Source organism: Manis pentadactyla, chromosome 7, assembly GCF_030020395.1.
Source record: "Manis pentadactyla isolate mManPen7 chromosome 7, mManPen7.hap1, whole genome shotgun sequence".
Classification (NCBI taxonomy): Eukaryota; Metazoa; Chordata; class Mammalia; order Pholidota; family Manidae; genus Manis; species Manis pentadactyla.
The window spans coordinates 73899073-73917239 of NC_080025.1; the positions used below are offsets into that span (position 1 = coordinate 73899073).

Below are 18167 nucleotides of genomic sequence, written 5' to 3' on the forward strand. Positions count from 1 at the left end.
TCACTGTCCATCAGCATAGTAAGATGCCATAGAGTCACTACTTATCTTTTCTGTGCTATACTACCTTCCCCGTGCACCCCCCTACATTATGTGTGCTAATCGTAATGCCCCTTATTCTCCTTCTGCTTCCCTTCACCCAACACCCCCAGTCCCTTTCCCTTTGGCCACTGTTAGTCCATTTTTGGGTTCTGTGAGTCAGCTGCTATTTGATTCCTTCAGTTTTGGCTTTGTTCTTATACTCCACAGATGAGTGAAATCATTTGGTACTTGTCTTTCCCCACCTGGCTTATTTCACTGAGCATATTACCCTTTAGCTCCATCCATATTGTTGCAAATGGTAGGATTTGTTTTCTTCTTCTGGCTGAATAATATTCCATTGTGTATGTTACCACATCTTCTTTATCCATTCATCTACTGATGGACACTTAGGTTGCTTCCATTTCTTGGCTATTGTAAATACTACTGCAATAAACATAGGGGTGCATATGTCTTTTTGAAACTGGGCTGCTGCATTCTTAGGGTAAATTCCTAGGAGTGGAATTCCTGGGTCAAATGGTATTTATATTTTAAGTTTTTTGAGGAACTCCCATACTGCTTTCCACAATGGTTGAACTAGTTTACATTCCCACCAGCAGCATAAGAGGGTTTCCCTTTCTCCACATCCTCGCCAGCATTTGTTGTTCCTATTCTTTTCTATGTTGGCCATCCTAACTGGTGTGAGGTGATCTCACTGTGGTTTTAATTTGCATTTCCCTGATAATTAGTGATATGGAGCATCTTTTCATGTCCCTGTTGGCCATCTGAATTTCTTCTTTGGAGAACTGTCTGTTCATATCCTCTGCCCATTTTTTTTAAATTTATTTATTTTGTTGTCATTAATCTACAATTACATGAAGAATATTATGTTTACTAGGGTCCCCCATTCACCAAATCCCCCCCACAAACCCCATTAAAGTACTGTCCATCAGCATAGTAAGATGCTGTAGAATCACTACTTGTTTTCTCTGTGTTGCACAGCCCTCCCCATGCCCCCCCAACATTGTACATGCTAATCGTAATGCCCCCTTTCTTTTTCCCCACCCTTATCCCTCCCTTCCCTCCCTTTCTCCCCAGTCCCTTTCCCTTTGGTAACTGTTAGTCCATTCTTAGGTTCTATGATTCTGCTGCTGTTTTGTTCCTTCAGTCTTTCTTTGTTCCTACAGTCTTTGGGTTTGAGGTGAGTCTCTTATAAGCAGCATAGAAATGGGTCTTGCTTTTTTATCCATTCTATTATTCTGTGTCTTTTGATTGGTGCATTCAGTCCATTTACATTTAGGGTGATTATTGAAAGATATGTACTTATTGCCATTGCAGGCTTTAGATTCGTGGTTGCCAAAGGTTCAAGGTTAGCTTCTTTAGTATCTTACTGTCTAACTTAACTCACTTATTGAGCTATTTTAAACACTGTCTGGTCATTCTTTATTTTTCTCCCTTCTTATTCCTCCTCCTCCATTCTTTATATGTTGGTTGTTTTATTCTGTGCTCTTTTGTGCTTCCTTTAACTGCTTTTGTGGGTAGTTGATTTTATTTTTTGCCTTTAGTTAGAATTTGGTTGGTCTGCTTTCTTTGCTGTGATTTTATTTTCTCTGGTGACATCTATTTAGTCTTAGGAGTGCTCCCGTCTAGAACAGTCCCTCTAAAATACCCTGTAGAGGTGGTTTTTGGGAGGCAAATTCCCTCAACTTTTGCTTGTCTGGGAATCGTTTATTCCCTCCTTCATATTTAAATGATAGTCGTGCTGGATATAGTATTTTTGGCTCAAGGCCCTTCTCTTTCATTGCATTAAATATGTCATGCCATTCTCTTCTGGCCTGTAAGGTTTCTGTTGAGAAGTCTGATGATAGCCTGATGGGTTTTCCTTTGTAGGTGACCTTTTTCCTCTCTCTAGCTGCCTTTAAAACTCTGTCCTTGTCCTTGATCTTTGCCATTTTAATTATTATGTGTCTTGGTGTTGTCCTCCTTGGGTCCTTTCTGTTGGGAGTTCTGTACACTTCCATGGTCTGATCGATTATTTCCTCCCCCAGTTTGGGGAAGTTTTCAGCAATTATTTCTTCAAATACACTTTCTATTCCTTTTTCTCTCTCTTCTTCTTCTTCTGGTACCCCTATAATGTGGATATTGTTCCTTTTGGATTGGTCACACAGTTCTCTTAATATTGTTTCATTCCTGGAGATCCTTTTATCTCTCTCTGTGTCAGCTTCTATGCATTCCTGTTCTCTGCTTTCTATTCCATCAATGGCCTCTTGCATCTTATGCATTCTGTTTATAAATCCTTCCAGATATTGTTTCATTTCTGTAATGTCCTTCCGGACATCATCCCTTAGCTCTTGCATATTTCTCTGCAGCTCCATCAGCATGGTTATGAGCTTTATTTTTAATTCTTTTTCAGGAAGACTGGTTAGGTCTATCTCCTTCTCAGGGTTTGTCTCTGTGATCTTGATCTGTATCAATTTCTTCTGCCTTTTCAAGGTGATAGATATATTTGTGGGGAGCTGGCGCATGTGTTGGGTAAGAGAAAGTCCCTTCTTGCCAGCTTGTGGCCTTCCTTTCCTGGGAGAACAGTGGTCTCTAGTGGCTTGTGCTGGGCAGCTGCGTGCAGACGAGGCTTCTGATCTTGCCCGGCTGCTATGGAGTTTATTTAGCTCTGCAGTTGCTGTGAGCACAGACTGCCTCAGGCTGCTTCTCCAATATGGTGTAGCTGCATCGAAGGGGGAACAGGCTGTTTATCTTGGTGAGGGGCCTCCGAGCTGCGCTGCGGGGGTTCAGGCACCCAGAGTTCCCCAGGATTCCCTGCTGCTAGGCTAAGTGTCCCAGGGTGTTTCCGTCCAGCTGTGGGGTCCCTGTCCCTTTAAGACTTTCAAAAAGCACTCGCTTTTCTTTGTCCCAGGGGCGCCAGCTGCAGGGACCCACTCACAGGTCTTACTGTCCTGTTTCCCTAGTTTCCAGCACCCCACTCATGCACTGTGTGTCTGCGCTCCGGTGCAGATGTCTAGGGCTGGCTATTTAGCAGTCCTGGGCTCCCTCTCTGTCCCCGCTCTGACTCCTCTCCTCCCACTGGGAGCTGGGGTGAGGGACGCTCGGGTCCCACTGGGCCATGGCTTGTATCTTACCCCCTTCGCCAGGTGCTGGGTTCTCTCAGGTGTGGATGTAGTCTGGCTGTTGTCCTGTGTCTTCTGGTCTCTCTTTTAGGATTAGTTGTATTTGTTGTATTTTCAAAAATATATATGGTTTTGGGAGGAGATTTCCGCTGCTCTACTCATGCCGCTATCTTGGTTCTCTCCCTCTGCCCATTTTTTAACAGGGTTATTTGCTTTTTGGGTGTTGAGGTGTGTGACTTCTTTATATATTTTGGATGTTAACCCCTTGTCAGATATGTCATTTACAAATATATTCTGCCATACTGTAGAATGCCTTTTTGTTCTGTTGATTGTGTCCTTTGCCATACAGAAGCTTTTTAATATGATGTAGTCCCATGTGTTCATTTTTGCTTTTGTTTCCCTTGCTCGAGGAGATGCATTCAGGAAGAAGTTGCTCATGCTGATATTCAGGAGATGTTTGCCTATGTTGTCTTCTAAGACTTTTATGGTTTCATGACTTACATTCAGGTCTTTGATACATTTCATGTTTACTTTTGTGTATGGGGTTAAACAATAATCCAGTTTCATTCTCTTGCATGTAGCTGTCCAGTTTTGCCAACACCAGCTGTTGAAGAGGCTGTCATTTCCTCATTGTATGTCCATGGTCCTTTATCATATATTAATTGACCACATATGTTTGGGTTAATATCTGGACTCTCTATTCTGTTCCACTGGTCTATGGGTCTGTTCCTGGGCCAGTACCAAATTGTCTTTATTACTGTGGCTTTGTAGTAAAGCTTGAAGTTGGGAAGTGAGATCCCCCCTGCTTTATTCTTCCTTCTCAGGATTGCTTTGGCTATTTGGGGTCTTTTGTGGTTCCATATGAATTTTAGAATGATTTGCTTTCATTCATTGAAGAATGCTGTTGGCATTTTGATAGGCATTGCACTGAATCTGTATATTGCTTTCAGCAGGATGGCCATTTTCACAATATTAATTCTTCCTATCCATGAGCATGGAAGAGATTTCCACTTATTTGTGTCTTCTTTAATTTCTTTCATCAGTGTCTTACAGTTTTCAGAGTACAGATCTTTCAGGTCCTTGCTTAAGTTTATTTCAGGGTATTTTATTCTTTTTGATGCAATCATAAATGGAATTGTTTTCTTAATTTTTCTTTCTGCTAGTTTGTTATTAGTATATAGAATTATAACAGATTTCTGTGTATTTATTTTGCATCCTGCAACTTTACTGAATCTATTACCTTAAGTCACTTTAAACAAAAAAAAGTTTATATATTTTCAACTTTAGATTTACATGATACTTTTAGTCTGATGCTAAATATTTATAACACAGTTTTTAAAGTCATACCCAAATTAGTTTAATTATAATTATTACTATTAGAAAATGTTATTTAATACTTCTGATAATTTTATTTATCTCTCTAACACTTTTTAATTATTAATAATATCGGTGCCACCCAATTAGATGTTACATTCCTAATGCTAATAACATTTTTTATCATGTTTGGAAAAACAGTTCTGCATGTTACAGCTAAGGGATCTTAATATATAATGATAAAATAAGTCACACTGAAATAGGTATTGTCAAGACAGATGGCATTTGCTCTATAGAGCATATAGTGTTATTTAGGACATACTTCTTCATAGTTTCTGTAATATGTAATCAATCTAGGAAGGGAAAAAAGATATAAATAATATTTTTTAAATTATATGTTCCTTAAGATAGTGGAAATAAGATTCTGTGGTAGAAAAGAAAGATTAGTTACGACTAGAGAAAAATGGGACGACAACTTAAGTAGAGAAAGGAGATTATTAAATGTCAAATTTGAAATACTGCTGACAAAAACAAGTGGAAGTGTTTGGTAGACAGTATACATTGGATATTAAAAGCACAGTCCAGAAGTACAGGTTTCAAATTCATTCAAACAGAGATGAAAATTAAAGCCACTAGACTAGTTGAGTTGGCCAGGAGATAAAGCATATAAACAGCAACGGACAGAGAATGGCAACACATATAATGCCCATATTAAGATTTGGGGTAGAAATGATCCAAAGAAATTAGCAGTGACTAGAAGGTCAAAGAGAAGAGAAAACCTAAAGACTGCCGTGTCCTGTGTGCTAATGAATGAACTGTTTGATGAAGGAAAAAGTGGTCTCAGTGTCAAATACCGTGGAGGCTTCTGTAATTGAGGAATGAAATGGCCAAATTAAGGTGGTATCTAAAAGCTGTAGTTAATCTTTAGCAGATCTGTTGCATAAATTGATCAGAGTACATACAGGACTAAAGAATAAAAAGATTGGGAGAATAGAGGGAATGGGAATGAGGGACTAGAGGCAGTAAGTACAGACATATCTTAAGATCAGATCATGAAGAAAAAGAAGGAAGATGGAGAACAGCTCAACTGTTAGCAAGATCAAAGGAAGATATTTAGGTTTTTGTGGTCTAAAAAATTTTTTATTGAAGTATAGTTGACATACAATATTATATTAGTTTCAGGTGTGCAATTATATACAGTATATAATGTTCACCAAGATAAATGTAGTTACCATCTGTCACCACACAAAGTCATTATAATATTATTAACTATATTCCCTATACTATACTTTTCATCCCTGTTATTTATTTTATAATTGGAGATTTGTACCTCTTTATTTTGCCTTCACCTATTTTGCCCATCTCAACCCTCTCCCTTATGGCAACCACCAGTTTGTTCTCTGTATTTATGTTGTTTTTAGAATAGGGGAAAATGAAGTTTGTAGACAAAGGAACAAAGTGGAAAATTGGAGGGTGAACATCCCATAGAAAGCATGAGAGGGTGGAATTAAGAACACAAGCTTTGAGTTAACCTTGGCACGATACAGTCACCCTTCTTTAAGACAGAAAAGTAGACAAATGATGTATGAGATAAGAGAGAGGAGTTAAGGTGCAGAGAAATAGGGTTGACCTTAATTTGATCAGACACTGAAAATTAGGAGCCTAAGGCAGTGTTCTCACTGTCACACAATTGCTTTCAAGTGATGTACAAGGCTAGACATCTGGGAACACACAGCTTAAAAGTCTTCAAGGCAACTGTAAAAGACATAGCTCTGGAAACAGGAATCAAATCTATGAGCTTTGATATTACTATATTCTTCTATAAAATTGTAAACTCAATAGAAAAGGTTATAGAAAGTACAAGTACATTTTGGTCCCCCCATAGGATAGACTATTATGCACATAAAAATCATGATTTTGGAAAATATTTTACAGAATGGGGAAAAAGCTTACAATAAAATATTTAGTGCCACCATAGAACATAAAATTCTGTTTACAGTATACTGTTAAAATTATATGCATATATTAAAATATCAACGAGAAACATACCAAAAATGTTAATGGTGTTATCTCTGGGTAGTGTTTCTGTTTTTGTTTTCCCTCTTTGTACTGTTTAAAGGCCTAAAGTGAGAAGCTAGGCAATACCGTGAAGTACCCATCACAGGGATGAATGCAGCCTTGTCCAGAGGCAGAGATCAAATTCAGAAAGATTAAGAAAAATTGACAGACATCTCAGAACTATGGAAAAGTTAAAGAATCTAGTTGGTCCCAAAAGTTAAGAAGTCAGGGACTTAGATAAGTGATATCACTAAGAAAATGCCTGCATGCAGGTGAGCAAGTATCCCCTGATGTGTACTTAATCTCTCTCCTTGAATGCAGCTGGGCAGGCACATGTGCAAAAGAGAGGTAGTGTTTCACAGAGGAGTGAAGGCAGAAGGACATTCTTATATGACATGTCACCAAGAAACAAATTTCCCTAAAATACCATCATATTCACTAGCATTTATGAGAATAGCATCCTATTTTCACCTCGTATTTCATTGCCAAGTCACATAACTGTTGTCCCTTGAAAGCACTGAAGTAATACATTGACCTGAATATCAAAAACACTCAGTATTTTTAATCATGTCATTTTCCTTTAAGGAAAGGGATATCTACTGACAAATAAGTAGAATTTTTTAGAATTTAAGATACGTCTTCCACATTTGTAGTCCTCTTTCAAATACCAGGGATCAGCAAACTATGAACCCCAGGCCCAAATTGGCTCAATGTAAATAAAGTTGTATGGGAACACAGCCATGCCCATTTACTTTTGTGTTGTTTATTTCTGCTTTCATGCTATGGTAGCAGAGTTGAGTCTGACACAGAAACCTTATTACCTGCAAAGCCTAAATAATTACTGCCTGGCCTTTTATTGAAGTTTGCCTATCTCTGTGCTATACCATTTAAAATGACATACCCTTTTTTAAAGATTTTTTTGTTGTTGCTATTTAATGATAAACTATTAATTTGTGTTTTCTTAACGTAGATGATTACTGTGTGAAATAAATGTACATATTTATTAACTAATTGTTGTTAGGTTACCAGCAAGCTAGTTCATCATACAAGATTCAAATGGCTGAAGTTGGAGGATTGGCAAAAACAATGGTCCAGTCACTGGCCTTGCTTGAAAATCAACTTGTTGAGAAACTTTGGGTACTTAAAGCTCTGCAACATCTCTCAACTTCTGGTTTGTATATAATTAAATTTGAACACTGCATTCTCAACTCTTTGTTTCTAACATCATCAAGACTGTACAACATAATTTTTAAATTTATTTTCAGAAGTTAATTGTACTTTAATGATGAAAGTACAAGCAGCCAGTGAAATCTGTGCTCACCTCAATGACCCAGATCCCTCTGGACAGCTACTATTTCGTTCATCAGAAATACTTTGGAACTTATTGGAAAAATCTTCAAAAGAAGAAATCATACAACAGCTTAGTAACTTGAACTGTTTGCTGTAAGTCTATGTGGTTAGATAGGAATGTTTTTTCATCCTTAAAATGATAGCTAGTGACATAACATCTTTGAATTTGTGTTCAGTTAGGCTTCTGATTCATGGAATGACTATACTTTAGGGCATCTTTCTTGTGCCACTGTGTAAATCTACCTGGGCAATAAGAACCCATTTTTCTTCTGTGTAGAAGGTTTTTAAAGTTGCTTATTAACCAATCTATGTCTTTGAATATGTAAAATTAGAAATTTCAAAGAAGTATTTCTTTTGTCCATTCAATAAGCTTATTTTTGAGTATTTACTCTCCTCTAGACACTGCAATAAGCATTAGCTATAAAATAAGAGTGAAACTTTAAGCTACATATTCATTTATTCATCAAATAATTATTGTCTGCTCTGTGTCAAGTTCAGTACTAGGCCATAGAAATACAATTGAAAACAATACAGACATGGTTTCTGCTTTCATGGAATTTGCATTATCATTAGGAGAGATGGACAAGTAAATAGACAACTAAAAAAATGCATGCTAAATGTTATGCAAGAGGATGTCACAAGGTGCTACATATTCTCCAGAAGAGGGTGAATCAGCATACTCAACCCAACTGATTTAAACTATATAAATAATATACGGGCTCATGTAACTACAAAGTCAAGGATAATACTGGTTTATCTGCAGCTGTATTCAGGGGTCAGCAAATAACAGAACGTGAGCCCTCTGAATTCATATCTCTGTACTATCTTCCACTGTGTTGTCTTTATTCTCAAGCTCCACAGGATGAGACCTAAGAAGTCCAGGTTCACATCATCACAACCCCAAATCAAGCAAAGAAGACTTGCTATTTTGAAAGCTCAAAGAAAACTCTTTGAATTGAGTCCCTGTTGGCCCTCAGTGGTCTGATGTTTGCCATACCAGAGTAGATTACTAATGACAGAGAGAAGGAAGTTCTGACTGGATAAAAGGAAGCTGAAGGCAGCTTCACAAGACCAAAAGTGGGGAAAGAGTGAATGCCTACATAAAACTATGGCTACTGTTAGAAGGGCAAGTGAGTCCTAGAAGGCAAAGCAGCAAATGCCCATTGTGCAGGGAACCTGACCCAGACTTAGAGTTAATACTTGCTTCCTAATGAACGTTATTTGGCATCTGAATGATAAATAGGAATTGGCAACACATAAGAGTTCTACATTCAGATATGAATGAGGAATTAGCAAAACCAAAAACTTGAAAGAAATTCAGTATGGTGAGAACAAAAAGTACAGGGTGAATTAGTGAAAGATGAAACTAGCAATGTTAGCAGGGTCCATAATGTGAAAGGCCTAATAACTGTTGGTAAGGAGGTCGGACTTTATCCTAAGGATGAGGAAAAAGCCTTTAAGTAATTTTAAGAAAGAAAATGATGTTACTAAACAGTCACTGTTTTAGAACAGTTACTTTCATCACCAGGTATAGATTGGGTTGATGGATTCTTATCTGGTACACAGTGAATTGGTGGCAGATTTTGAAGTGTAGAAGATAAGAAATACTTTGAAATGAATAGTATAAAACAAAAATGAAGAAGAAAACTCAAACGGAGATTTTGTTGATAGAGACTCAAGTAGTATTTCCATAGAAATATGGTTTTAAAGATATGATTTTACTTTCTAGGGCTTTGAAGGAAGTATATAAAAATCTGTTTATGAGAGGTTTTAGTCATTATGATCGTCAGCTTAGAAACGATATATTAGTGATCACTACAATTATAGCTCAAAATCCTGGAGCACCAATGATTGTAAGTATGAAACAAATTGCATTCATTTTAATTGTGGAAGGTGGTGTTGGGTGAGGGAGTTCTAAACTATGTTGTAATATTTATGCACTTTTTTGTAATGCCAAGTTACAGTGTAATGTCATGATGATCACAAGTATAATTGTTCTCTCCCAATTCTTCTTTGCAACTTTAGAAACCTGAGATCCTCCTCATGTTTTGTAATTTACCCACATACTTACCATTTATGATGTGTATCCTTTCTTCCTGATGATAAACATTTCTACCTGGTATCATTTCTCTTTTACCTGAAGAACTTCCTTTTCCACTTCTTGTGAGGCAGATCTGTTGGCTGCTGGCAAAAAAATTCTTATACTTTCTTTTATCTGGAAATATCTTTAATTTGCCCTAATTCTTGAAGTTTGTGTTCACAGAATTTAGAATTCTAGGTAGAAAATGTTCCCCTTTAAACACTTTTTAAAATGTATTGTTCCATTGTCTTTTGGCCTCCACTGTTTCTGATAAGAAGTATTCAAAATTTCAAATTGTTGTTCCTCTAAAAACAATGTATATTTTGTTTTCTGGCTGTTTGTCAAGATAGTCACTCAATCTTTGGTTTTCAGCAGTTTTACTACAATTTGCCAAGATGTTATTTTCTTTATATTTATCCTGCCTGAGGTTCACAGAGCTTCCTAAATATGTAAATTTAAGTCTGTCACTAAATTTTGAGAATTTGGGGGCATTACTTATCAAGTATTTTTTCAGCCCCATTTTCTCCTGGAAATCTGACTACATGTATGTGTGATTTTTTGGTGTTCTCCTACAGGTTTGTGAGGCTCTGTTCACTTTTTTCAACCATTTTTCTTTCTACTCTTTAGATTGGATACTTTGTATTGGGTTATATATTTAAATTCACTGACTTTTTTTTTCCTGTCATCTCATTCTGCTATAAGTTCCATCCGGACACTTTTACTTCAGATGCTATATTTTTCAGTTGCAAAATTTCTTTCTGATTCCTTTTTGAGATTCAATTTCTCTGCTGAGAGCTCTGGTCTTTCCATTTGTTATGAATATCTTTACTGTGGATTCCAGTGAACTCCTCCAAAAAGTATATTTTTTTGTACCAAATGGCATTTGGTTTGGCTAGACTTATCCCTAGAGTGGATTGTAGTTCAAATCCCAGTTCACTTCTTTTAGCCTTACCTGGGATGCTTGAGTATTCCCTGCCTTTGTGCAGTTCAGGTGTCAGCCAGAGATTTGTAAAGCTTCTACACAGAATTTGGGGTTCCCTTTCTCTGGCTTTCTCCTTTCTGGGATTTCTCTCTTCACTTTCCAGTATCAGTGGTAACTGCATAGTTGCCTCTGTCCTCTGGTTCTTCAAACCATTTTGATTACATCTTTACCTTGGGATTTCACAGCCCTACAAGATGCAGGCTCAGGCCTAACCTCACTCCAAAAGCCACTGAAAAAAAGGGAAACTCATGTAGTGCCATTTACTTCTTCAAAGTTCTCTTTCCCCTTCAGTATCTGCTTGGTTTTGGACACAAGACAGTTGTTTTTATGTTTTATTCAGAGTTTATAATTGTTACCTGCAGGAGAGTTTCTTATAGGATATACTCAGCCATACCAGAAGCCGAGTCTTCCCTTAATTTATAATATAAAAATCACTGAATGATTCACATCCTAGAGTAGAGATCTTTGGCCACAGTATTCACATATCAGCTCTGTACTTACTAAGACGTACTTACAGGAAATTTGGCAACAAAGGCCTCAACTCCATATCAACGAACATCAAGTGATCCCAACATAAGAGAACAGTCATGGAATTCTTACTGTGCAAAAGGGGAAACAGTCCTACCTCGCCTGCTAGTCGAGGCTGCAGTGTATAGGGTAGACCTATACATGTCTCTGGAAACCCCTGGTCAATTAATAAGTTCTCATTAACATCCTTGCAAATACTCAGGTGAATTCCATGAATGTGAGTCAAATAATATCTTCATATGTTAAAGAAACCATATGGATCCTAAAGTTGTAGGCACATAAAGCTGTAAGCTCAAAAGCCAGGATTTGTCACTCTGAACTCGCCCTAGTGTATGAAGTCCAACTAGGATATCTCTGTTAGTAATGAGTTCCCTTATGTTAAAATGTTTGCAGTTCTGGTCATTATTCAGAGCTTTTCATGTTAAGTAGGAACTGTTTTGTTACTTTCTACCAAACCTTTGACATACTGAGAAAAGTTGGGGAAGGGGTGTGGATCAGGGTATTTAAGAAAAAAAAGTTGTTGAAAATAACTGTGTTTTCCTCCCTTATTTTGTCTCTTGAAGTTATAGATAATGAATTACATAAGTAAGTTGTAGTCTTAATACACTTTTTGTTCTCACCAAATTTTCAACAGTATCTTGTAAAATATTCTCAGAGTAATGTAAAATATTTTTAGAACCTAGAGAATTAAGTTTAATATTAAATAAGTTATAAGTTTATCTGGCTATATGCTTTTATTTTCTACCTTTCATCCCTTCCTATTATAAGTGCTTTATGAATTCAAATGAATGATAAGGGAAATCTGATCAAGATACTTAAACATTAAGTATAGGCATCTGTAACTTAAATTCCATCTAGTTAATTCATCCTTTTGTTTGTTTTGTGTATTTATATTAGGAATGTGGCTTTACCAGGGATTTGATACTATTTGCAACCTTTAATGAAGGTAACAACCATAAAACTTTCAACCAATAATTATCTTTATGAGTCTTATACATCACTTTAGCTTCAATTTTACTTTTCTTTTTTTCCCCCCTCACAGTAAAAAGTCAAGATCCTTTGGTTAAAGGTCTTAAGCTTTCTAATTCCTATGAAGATTTTGAGTTGAAGAAATTGCTCTTCAATATAATTGTGATCTTATGTAAAGATATACCTACTATTCAGGTAAAAGTAATCAAAACAAAACAAAATTATCTCACTTTGCAGTATAACTTTTTGAAAAAGTCATCACTGCAAATCTCTCATCGACCCATATGTTTACCATAGGAAGCAGCAAATTCTTATTGGCTGGAATTTCACCTTTTCAAAAAGACCTTTCTTATCTGTTAATAAACAGTGAACTTGCCTAAATTTAAAGCACATAAACAAAAGTGGGAAAACCTTAGAGATTTTATATACTTAGAGGTATTATATATTTATATCTCCTGAATAAGAGAACATAAAATGAAAGAAGATCCATATAGGCCCATCGAGCCTAATAGTTTAACTCTGTTGTAACAAGAGATTATTTAATGCTGGAAGAAGTTGCTAATCTCTGTGCCACCAATCTCAAACGATTATGAACTTGCTTTTTCTCCACACAAGCTTAATGTCTTAACATTCTTTCTTATCAACCATGAATTTTTCTTAGTACTTTATATCCTACATAAAAGCTTAATGTAATTTGAACACTGAAACTGAATTTCACTTGTCTTATCACCTAATAGCTATGCAGCCTTGGCAAAATAACCTAAACTTCCTGGGGCTTGTTTCCTCTGTCTGTAAAAGGAAGGTTATAATTCTGCCCTCCTCACATGGCTGCCGTGAGACTGAGATGAAGGCTTTGTAAACTATGGAGTGATAGAAAAAATGTACTACTAACAATTTCATTAGTTTAGTTATTTGCTGTATTATGTGAAATTTCATTTTAGTCCTAAAACTCTTTCAAGTAACAAGGAGTTATCATGAAAAAGAAGTGGGTGTTCCTTCTATCAATATCATTAATGATAATAGAAAGGTGGTAGAATGTAACAGTTAAGGCTTTTGTCAGTTGGAATCTAGTGCTATCACTTACTAGCAGTGTGATCTTGAATAGGTTGCTTAGTTTCTCTAAATCTCAAGTATCCTAACTGCAAAATGGAGATAACCCCTAGCTCACATAATTACTGTGAGGACCAGAAGAGCTCAGAACTTTCTTAGTGATGCTACTTTGAGGAATATATAAATACTTAAATTTGCTCAGAAAAAGAAAAGTTGTCCTTACAGTTATAACTTTATTTCAGAAATATATACTCTTTAGAGCCTAATATATTTTCTGAAATGCCAAACAGAAAGTCATTCAATAAGATATGGTTTATTATTACAGTAGAGTATTATAAAACTATTAAAACAATAGATACAAGGATAAGATTTACACTACAGTTTAGAAACCAAGTTTAGTTGACAACAGAGTCAAATGTCACAACCACTATTTGAGTTTCTTAAAGCACAATGTGAGCAGTGAAATGAAATTTTTTATGTCATATATTTGTGGTCTGGTAATAGTAATGATAAGGAATATGTGTACTATTATTTGCACTTTCAGAGTATTTCAAAAACATTATCCACTTGGTACAGTGATGCTAGGACTAGTTGTTATTCTTATTCCTGTTGTCTCAATTCTAAATCTTGTCTTCTTTCCATGTGGACTAGGAGAAATTTTAGAAAAAGTCATAGATATTATTATGAAAAAGTCTTTTAGCACATGGTGTGTTACTATCTTGCAAACCATAAATATGCATCAATCAAAATCAGCTATAATATTAACTCAATTGTCATATTATGATAGCTATGCATTTTTGTTTTAATTTTATTGAAATCATGAATTCAGTACCATTTTAAAATTCTAGGCATGCCATTAAATATGGCTTGTGACCCAACTGACATTTGCTAGATAGAATATTTGTATAAGTTCTCTTGCAGGTGCTTAAAAATTAGCCATAGTCATTACTATAGGCAAAAATTTTTTTTTATACAGTTGAATGTGTGAAATGTTTCCTTTAAAAAAAGGGGAGGAAAGAGAGAAATGCCAGCAGTTTATTTGCCCCAAAGTTTCTCCAGTGATTTTATCATAAGAAGGAGCTAAATTACATATAAAAGCACCACAGACAAAAAAAAAAGTAATACCTATATTATTGTCAGCTAGAGAGTGCATATCCAAAAAAGGGGATCATAGCCAACTGCTGTTATTGAGTTTCTTTTTATTTTATTTTATTTTTTTATACTTAATATAGGATGAGTTCTTTAGGAAGCAAATATTTGAATGATCATCAATAAAGCATCAAACTGGGTTTCTTCTACTCAATTTTCTTAAATAAAATTGTTTCAATGATGTTTCTAACAAAGTTCTTTTTGCCCTTTCTCATAGCTATTAATTGATGGCAAAGTTGTTTTGGCTTTGTTTACTTATGTTAAAAAGCCAGAGAAACACAAAATAATTGAATGGTCTGCAGCCCAGTATGAAGAACTACAGCTGCATGCAATTGCCACTTTGTCATCAGTGGCTCCTTTACTAATAGAAGAGTATATGTCATGCCAGGGAAACTCTCTAGTCCTTGCATTTCTAGAATGGTGCGAGAGTGAGGGTAAGTGGCCCTTCAAGATTCCTGTCAAAACTTTAATCCACATATTTGAACAGAGCTCTCAATATATGAATAGAAAAAAGAAATAAAATTAATTAAAGCAGAGATATAAAAATATAGATCTGGCTTCCTGTGATTTACATGTTGTTTTAGGGGAAAAAAAACCCTGATATTTCACTTTAAGTCAAACATTACTAAATGTCTTAACTATCATTGATGCATACCTCTCAGTAAAAGAAATCGTTCATATAGCCTGATTAAAATTTTTATATTATGTGGCCTGTCCAATAACTATACTAAGTCCTGGAAGTATTTTGATTATTCATTTAGCAAATACTTACTGAATGTCTATGAGGTACCAGGTATTGTTTTAGCTGCTAAAGGTACATTTACATTCAAAATAAACAAACTTCCTATATTTATGAAGCTTAAAATCTAGATCTTTAGCCAGAAGTAAAGACTCCACCTGCAGTCTACCAAATTAGCAGAGCCCCAATATACAAATACTTTATTTCAATTTTCATAATTCTTAGAAAGGAAATAAGAAATATATTCTTTATTTTAAGGAATTTTATAAAAAGGATGCTGCATTCTTTTCTGGTAGTAATTTTGCTCTGGAAATAATTTTGCATGGTGCATTTTCATTAGATCAGAATATCACTCATCTATGAGGGAGGAAAAAATATAGCTTATTTTTTTAATCTCTAGTTTCTAATAGGCTGAGTTACTAAATTTAGTCTTATTACTATGTATTTAATAAAGCAGTTATTCTGTCTGTCTTTTATATCATTTATGTTACAGAAGACTATAGGGCTAAAGAGGAAATGCTGCCTAACAAAAGGAAGACTGATAGCTACTGGTTGGCTATTAAGTACCTGCTATGTGGTAGGCCTTAAACATGCAACAAGTATTAACTCATTTTCTTCGCAACAAATACAGGAGTTATAGGTACATTATTATCCCTATTGGTCAGATGGATAGAACTCAGAGAAGTTAAATAATGTATTCCTGGCCACACAGCAAGTGGCAAAGCCAGGATTTAATGCAGGCAGCCTTGCTCCAGAAACTTTTTTTACCTATACACAATACTCAGAAAAGTATTTTGAACATATTTTTTTAGCTTTAAACAAAAACCACTTCTAAAAGAACCTTTTACAGAAGGCATATTGTAAAGAAAAATAGAGGACTTGTAATTATTAAGACCTACCATAAAGCTATAATAATTAAAAGTGTATGGTGCTAGACCAGGAATAGACCAACAGAATGGAATACTTGAGAGGCTGGCATTATCAAGAGATGATTTTGCCAATGAATGAGGGAAAGAGATGCTGGGACGTCATGTGAAAAAATTAAATTTAGATCCTTTCACCTTGTTTCAGAAATCAATTGCAAAATGAATTAAAGTCCTAAATATGAAAAGTTAAACTATAAAAATCTTAGAAGAAAACATGGGACAATATCTCTGTGGTAACAGGATAGAAAAAGATTTTTAATAACCAGAAGAGCTTAAACTATAGAGGAGATGATTAATGCATTTAGTAAATGCATTACTGTAAAACTTAGAAATATCTGTATAACAAAATATGAATAAATTATCTACAAACTAAGAGAAGATGTTTACTCACCCTGTGACTGATAAAGGATTAGAACCCAGGTCCATAAAGAACTCCTACGTATCAAAAAGAAAATTAATTCAGTAGAGAAGTAGACAAAAAATAGAGATTACCAAGTCACAGAGAAATTCTCAAATTTTCTAAAAACATGAAAAGATGCTCAACCCCACTGGTAACCAGAGAAATGCAAATTAAGATTAAGATAGCAATGAACTACCATTTCAAATGTAACAGGTTGTGGAAAACCTGTTGGTATTATACATATTATCCATATAGCCACTTTGGGAAACAATTTATCAACTGTAGTAAAATTCAGTGTGGGCATACTTTATATGATTCTGGTATCACATGGTGAAATTCTTCTCAGTTGAAATAAGTGGATATGAACAAGAATGTTCATTGTAGCATTTTGGTCTAATGAATGAATAAATTGTAATTTATAAAATGAATGCTTGAAAGCAATTAAAAGGAATTATGTAGATCTACTTGTGATAGTGTGAATAACTTTTAAAACATAAAGTTGAGTAACAGTAGCAAATTACAAAAGATACATACAATATAGTACACCAGTAAAATTTTAAAACATACTTCTGTTCTGGGAATAGAAGGGGAAGCGTGTAATCTATTTCTCTAAAAAATCTAAAGTAAGTATGACAAAATTTTAACATCTGCTTAAACTTATATCTGGTATATTCTGGTTTATTTGAAATGGTTTAAGTTTAAACTTCTTGATGCAAGTTATTAATATTTCTCCACAGATTCCTTCTTTAGCCATGGTAACAGTTTTCATGGTACAGGTGGACGTGGCAATAAGTTTGCTCAGATGCGTTACAGTTTAAGACTCTTGAGAGCCATGGTCTACCTTGATGATGAGACTGTAAACAAGGAACTTTTTGAAAAGAGAACAATTCAGCAACTGATAGGTAAAACATAACATGCCTGTGCACTGATGAATGTAGAATATTTATAAATTAGAGGTTTGTTTGAAATTAATTTTACAAATTTATTTTGTCTTTATAGATGAGAAACTCTTGAATATGTTCTTGAGTTTTGTTTCACACTGTTGCTATAAATCAGTTTGTCTTTTCTGAAACATCATGATCACATCCTTTAAACATTTGTTTACTCAATTCAGATAAGGTTATTTAGGATTATCATTTGGATTATCTTTATCTTTTCTTTTAAATGGGCTATTGTTATATTTTATTCTTACAGTAATAAGATCACTGCTTTTTGGTCAGGCCTTTTTGAATCATTGTAAAAGAGAATAACATTACATTTGCCAGTGCATCTGACATAGCAGAACACTGGTGTGCTGGTATATACACAAATGTACACGGGAGATTCTTTTTTGATATAAAATGTCAGGATATCCTTGATTTTCAACTAATAATTGACTATGCTAAGTCACCTTATCTCTAAATTACACACATGTAAACTCAGTGTAAAATTCAGAACCCCTGAACAAAAACTTTTTACCTTTTGTTAATTAAAAATTAAACAGTA

The 18167-nt window shown here is 35.1% G+C and overlaps 1 protein-coding gene across 3 annotated transcripts in view; it reads left to right on the forward strand.

The window, feature by feature from the left end:
* CFAP69 (cilia and flagella associated protein 69) overlaps positions 1-18167 on the forward strand; it is a 55265-nt gene that overhangs the window by 15382 nt on the left and 21716 nt on the right. For all 3 annotated transcript variants that reach the window (XM_036911787.2, XM_036911788.2, XM_057504489.1), the window contains 7 exons: positions 7531-7680; positions 7775-7952; positions 9589-9712; positions 12347-12395; positions 12492-12613; positions 14835-15051; positions 17420-17584. In XM_036911787.2, the coding sequence (XP_036767682.2) occupies positions 7531-7680; positions 7775-7952; positions 9589-9712; positions 12347-12395; positions 12492-12613; positions 14835-15051; positions 17420-17584 (1005 nt within the window). The remainder of the gene's footprint in view (positions 1-7530; positions 7681-7774; positions 7953-9588; positions 9713-12346; positions 12396-12491; positions 12614-14834; positions 15052-17419; positions 17585-18167) is intronic.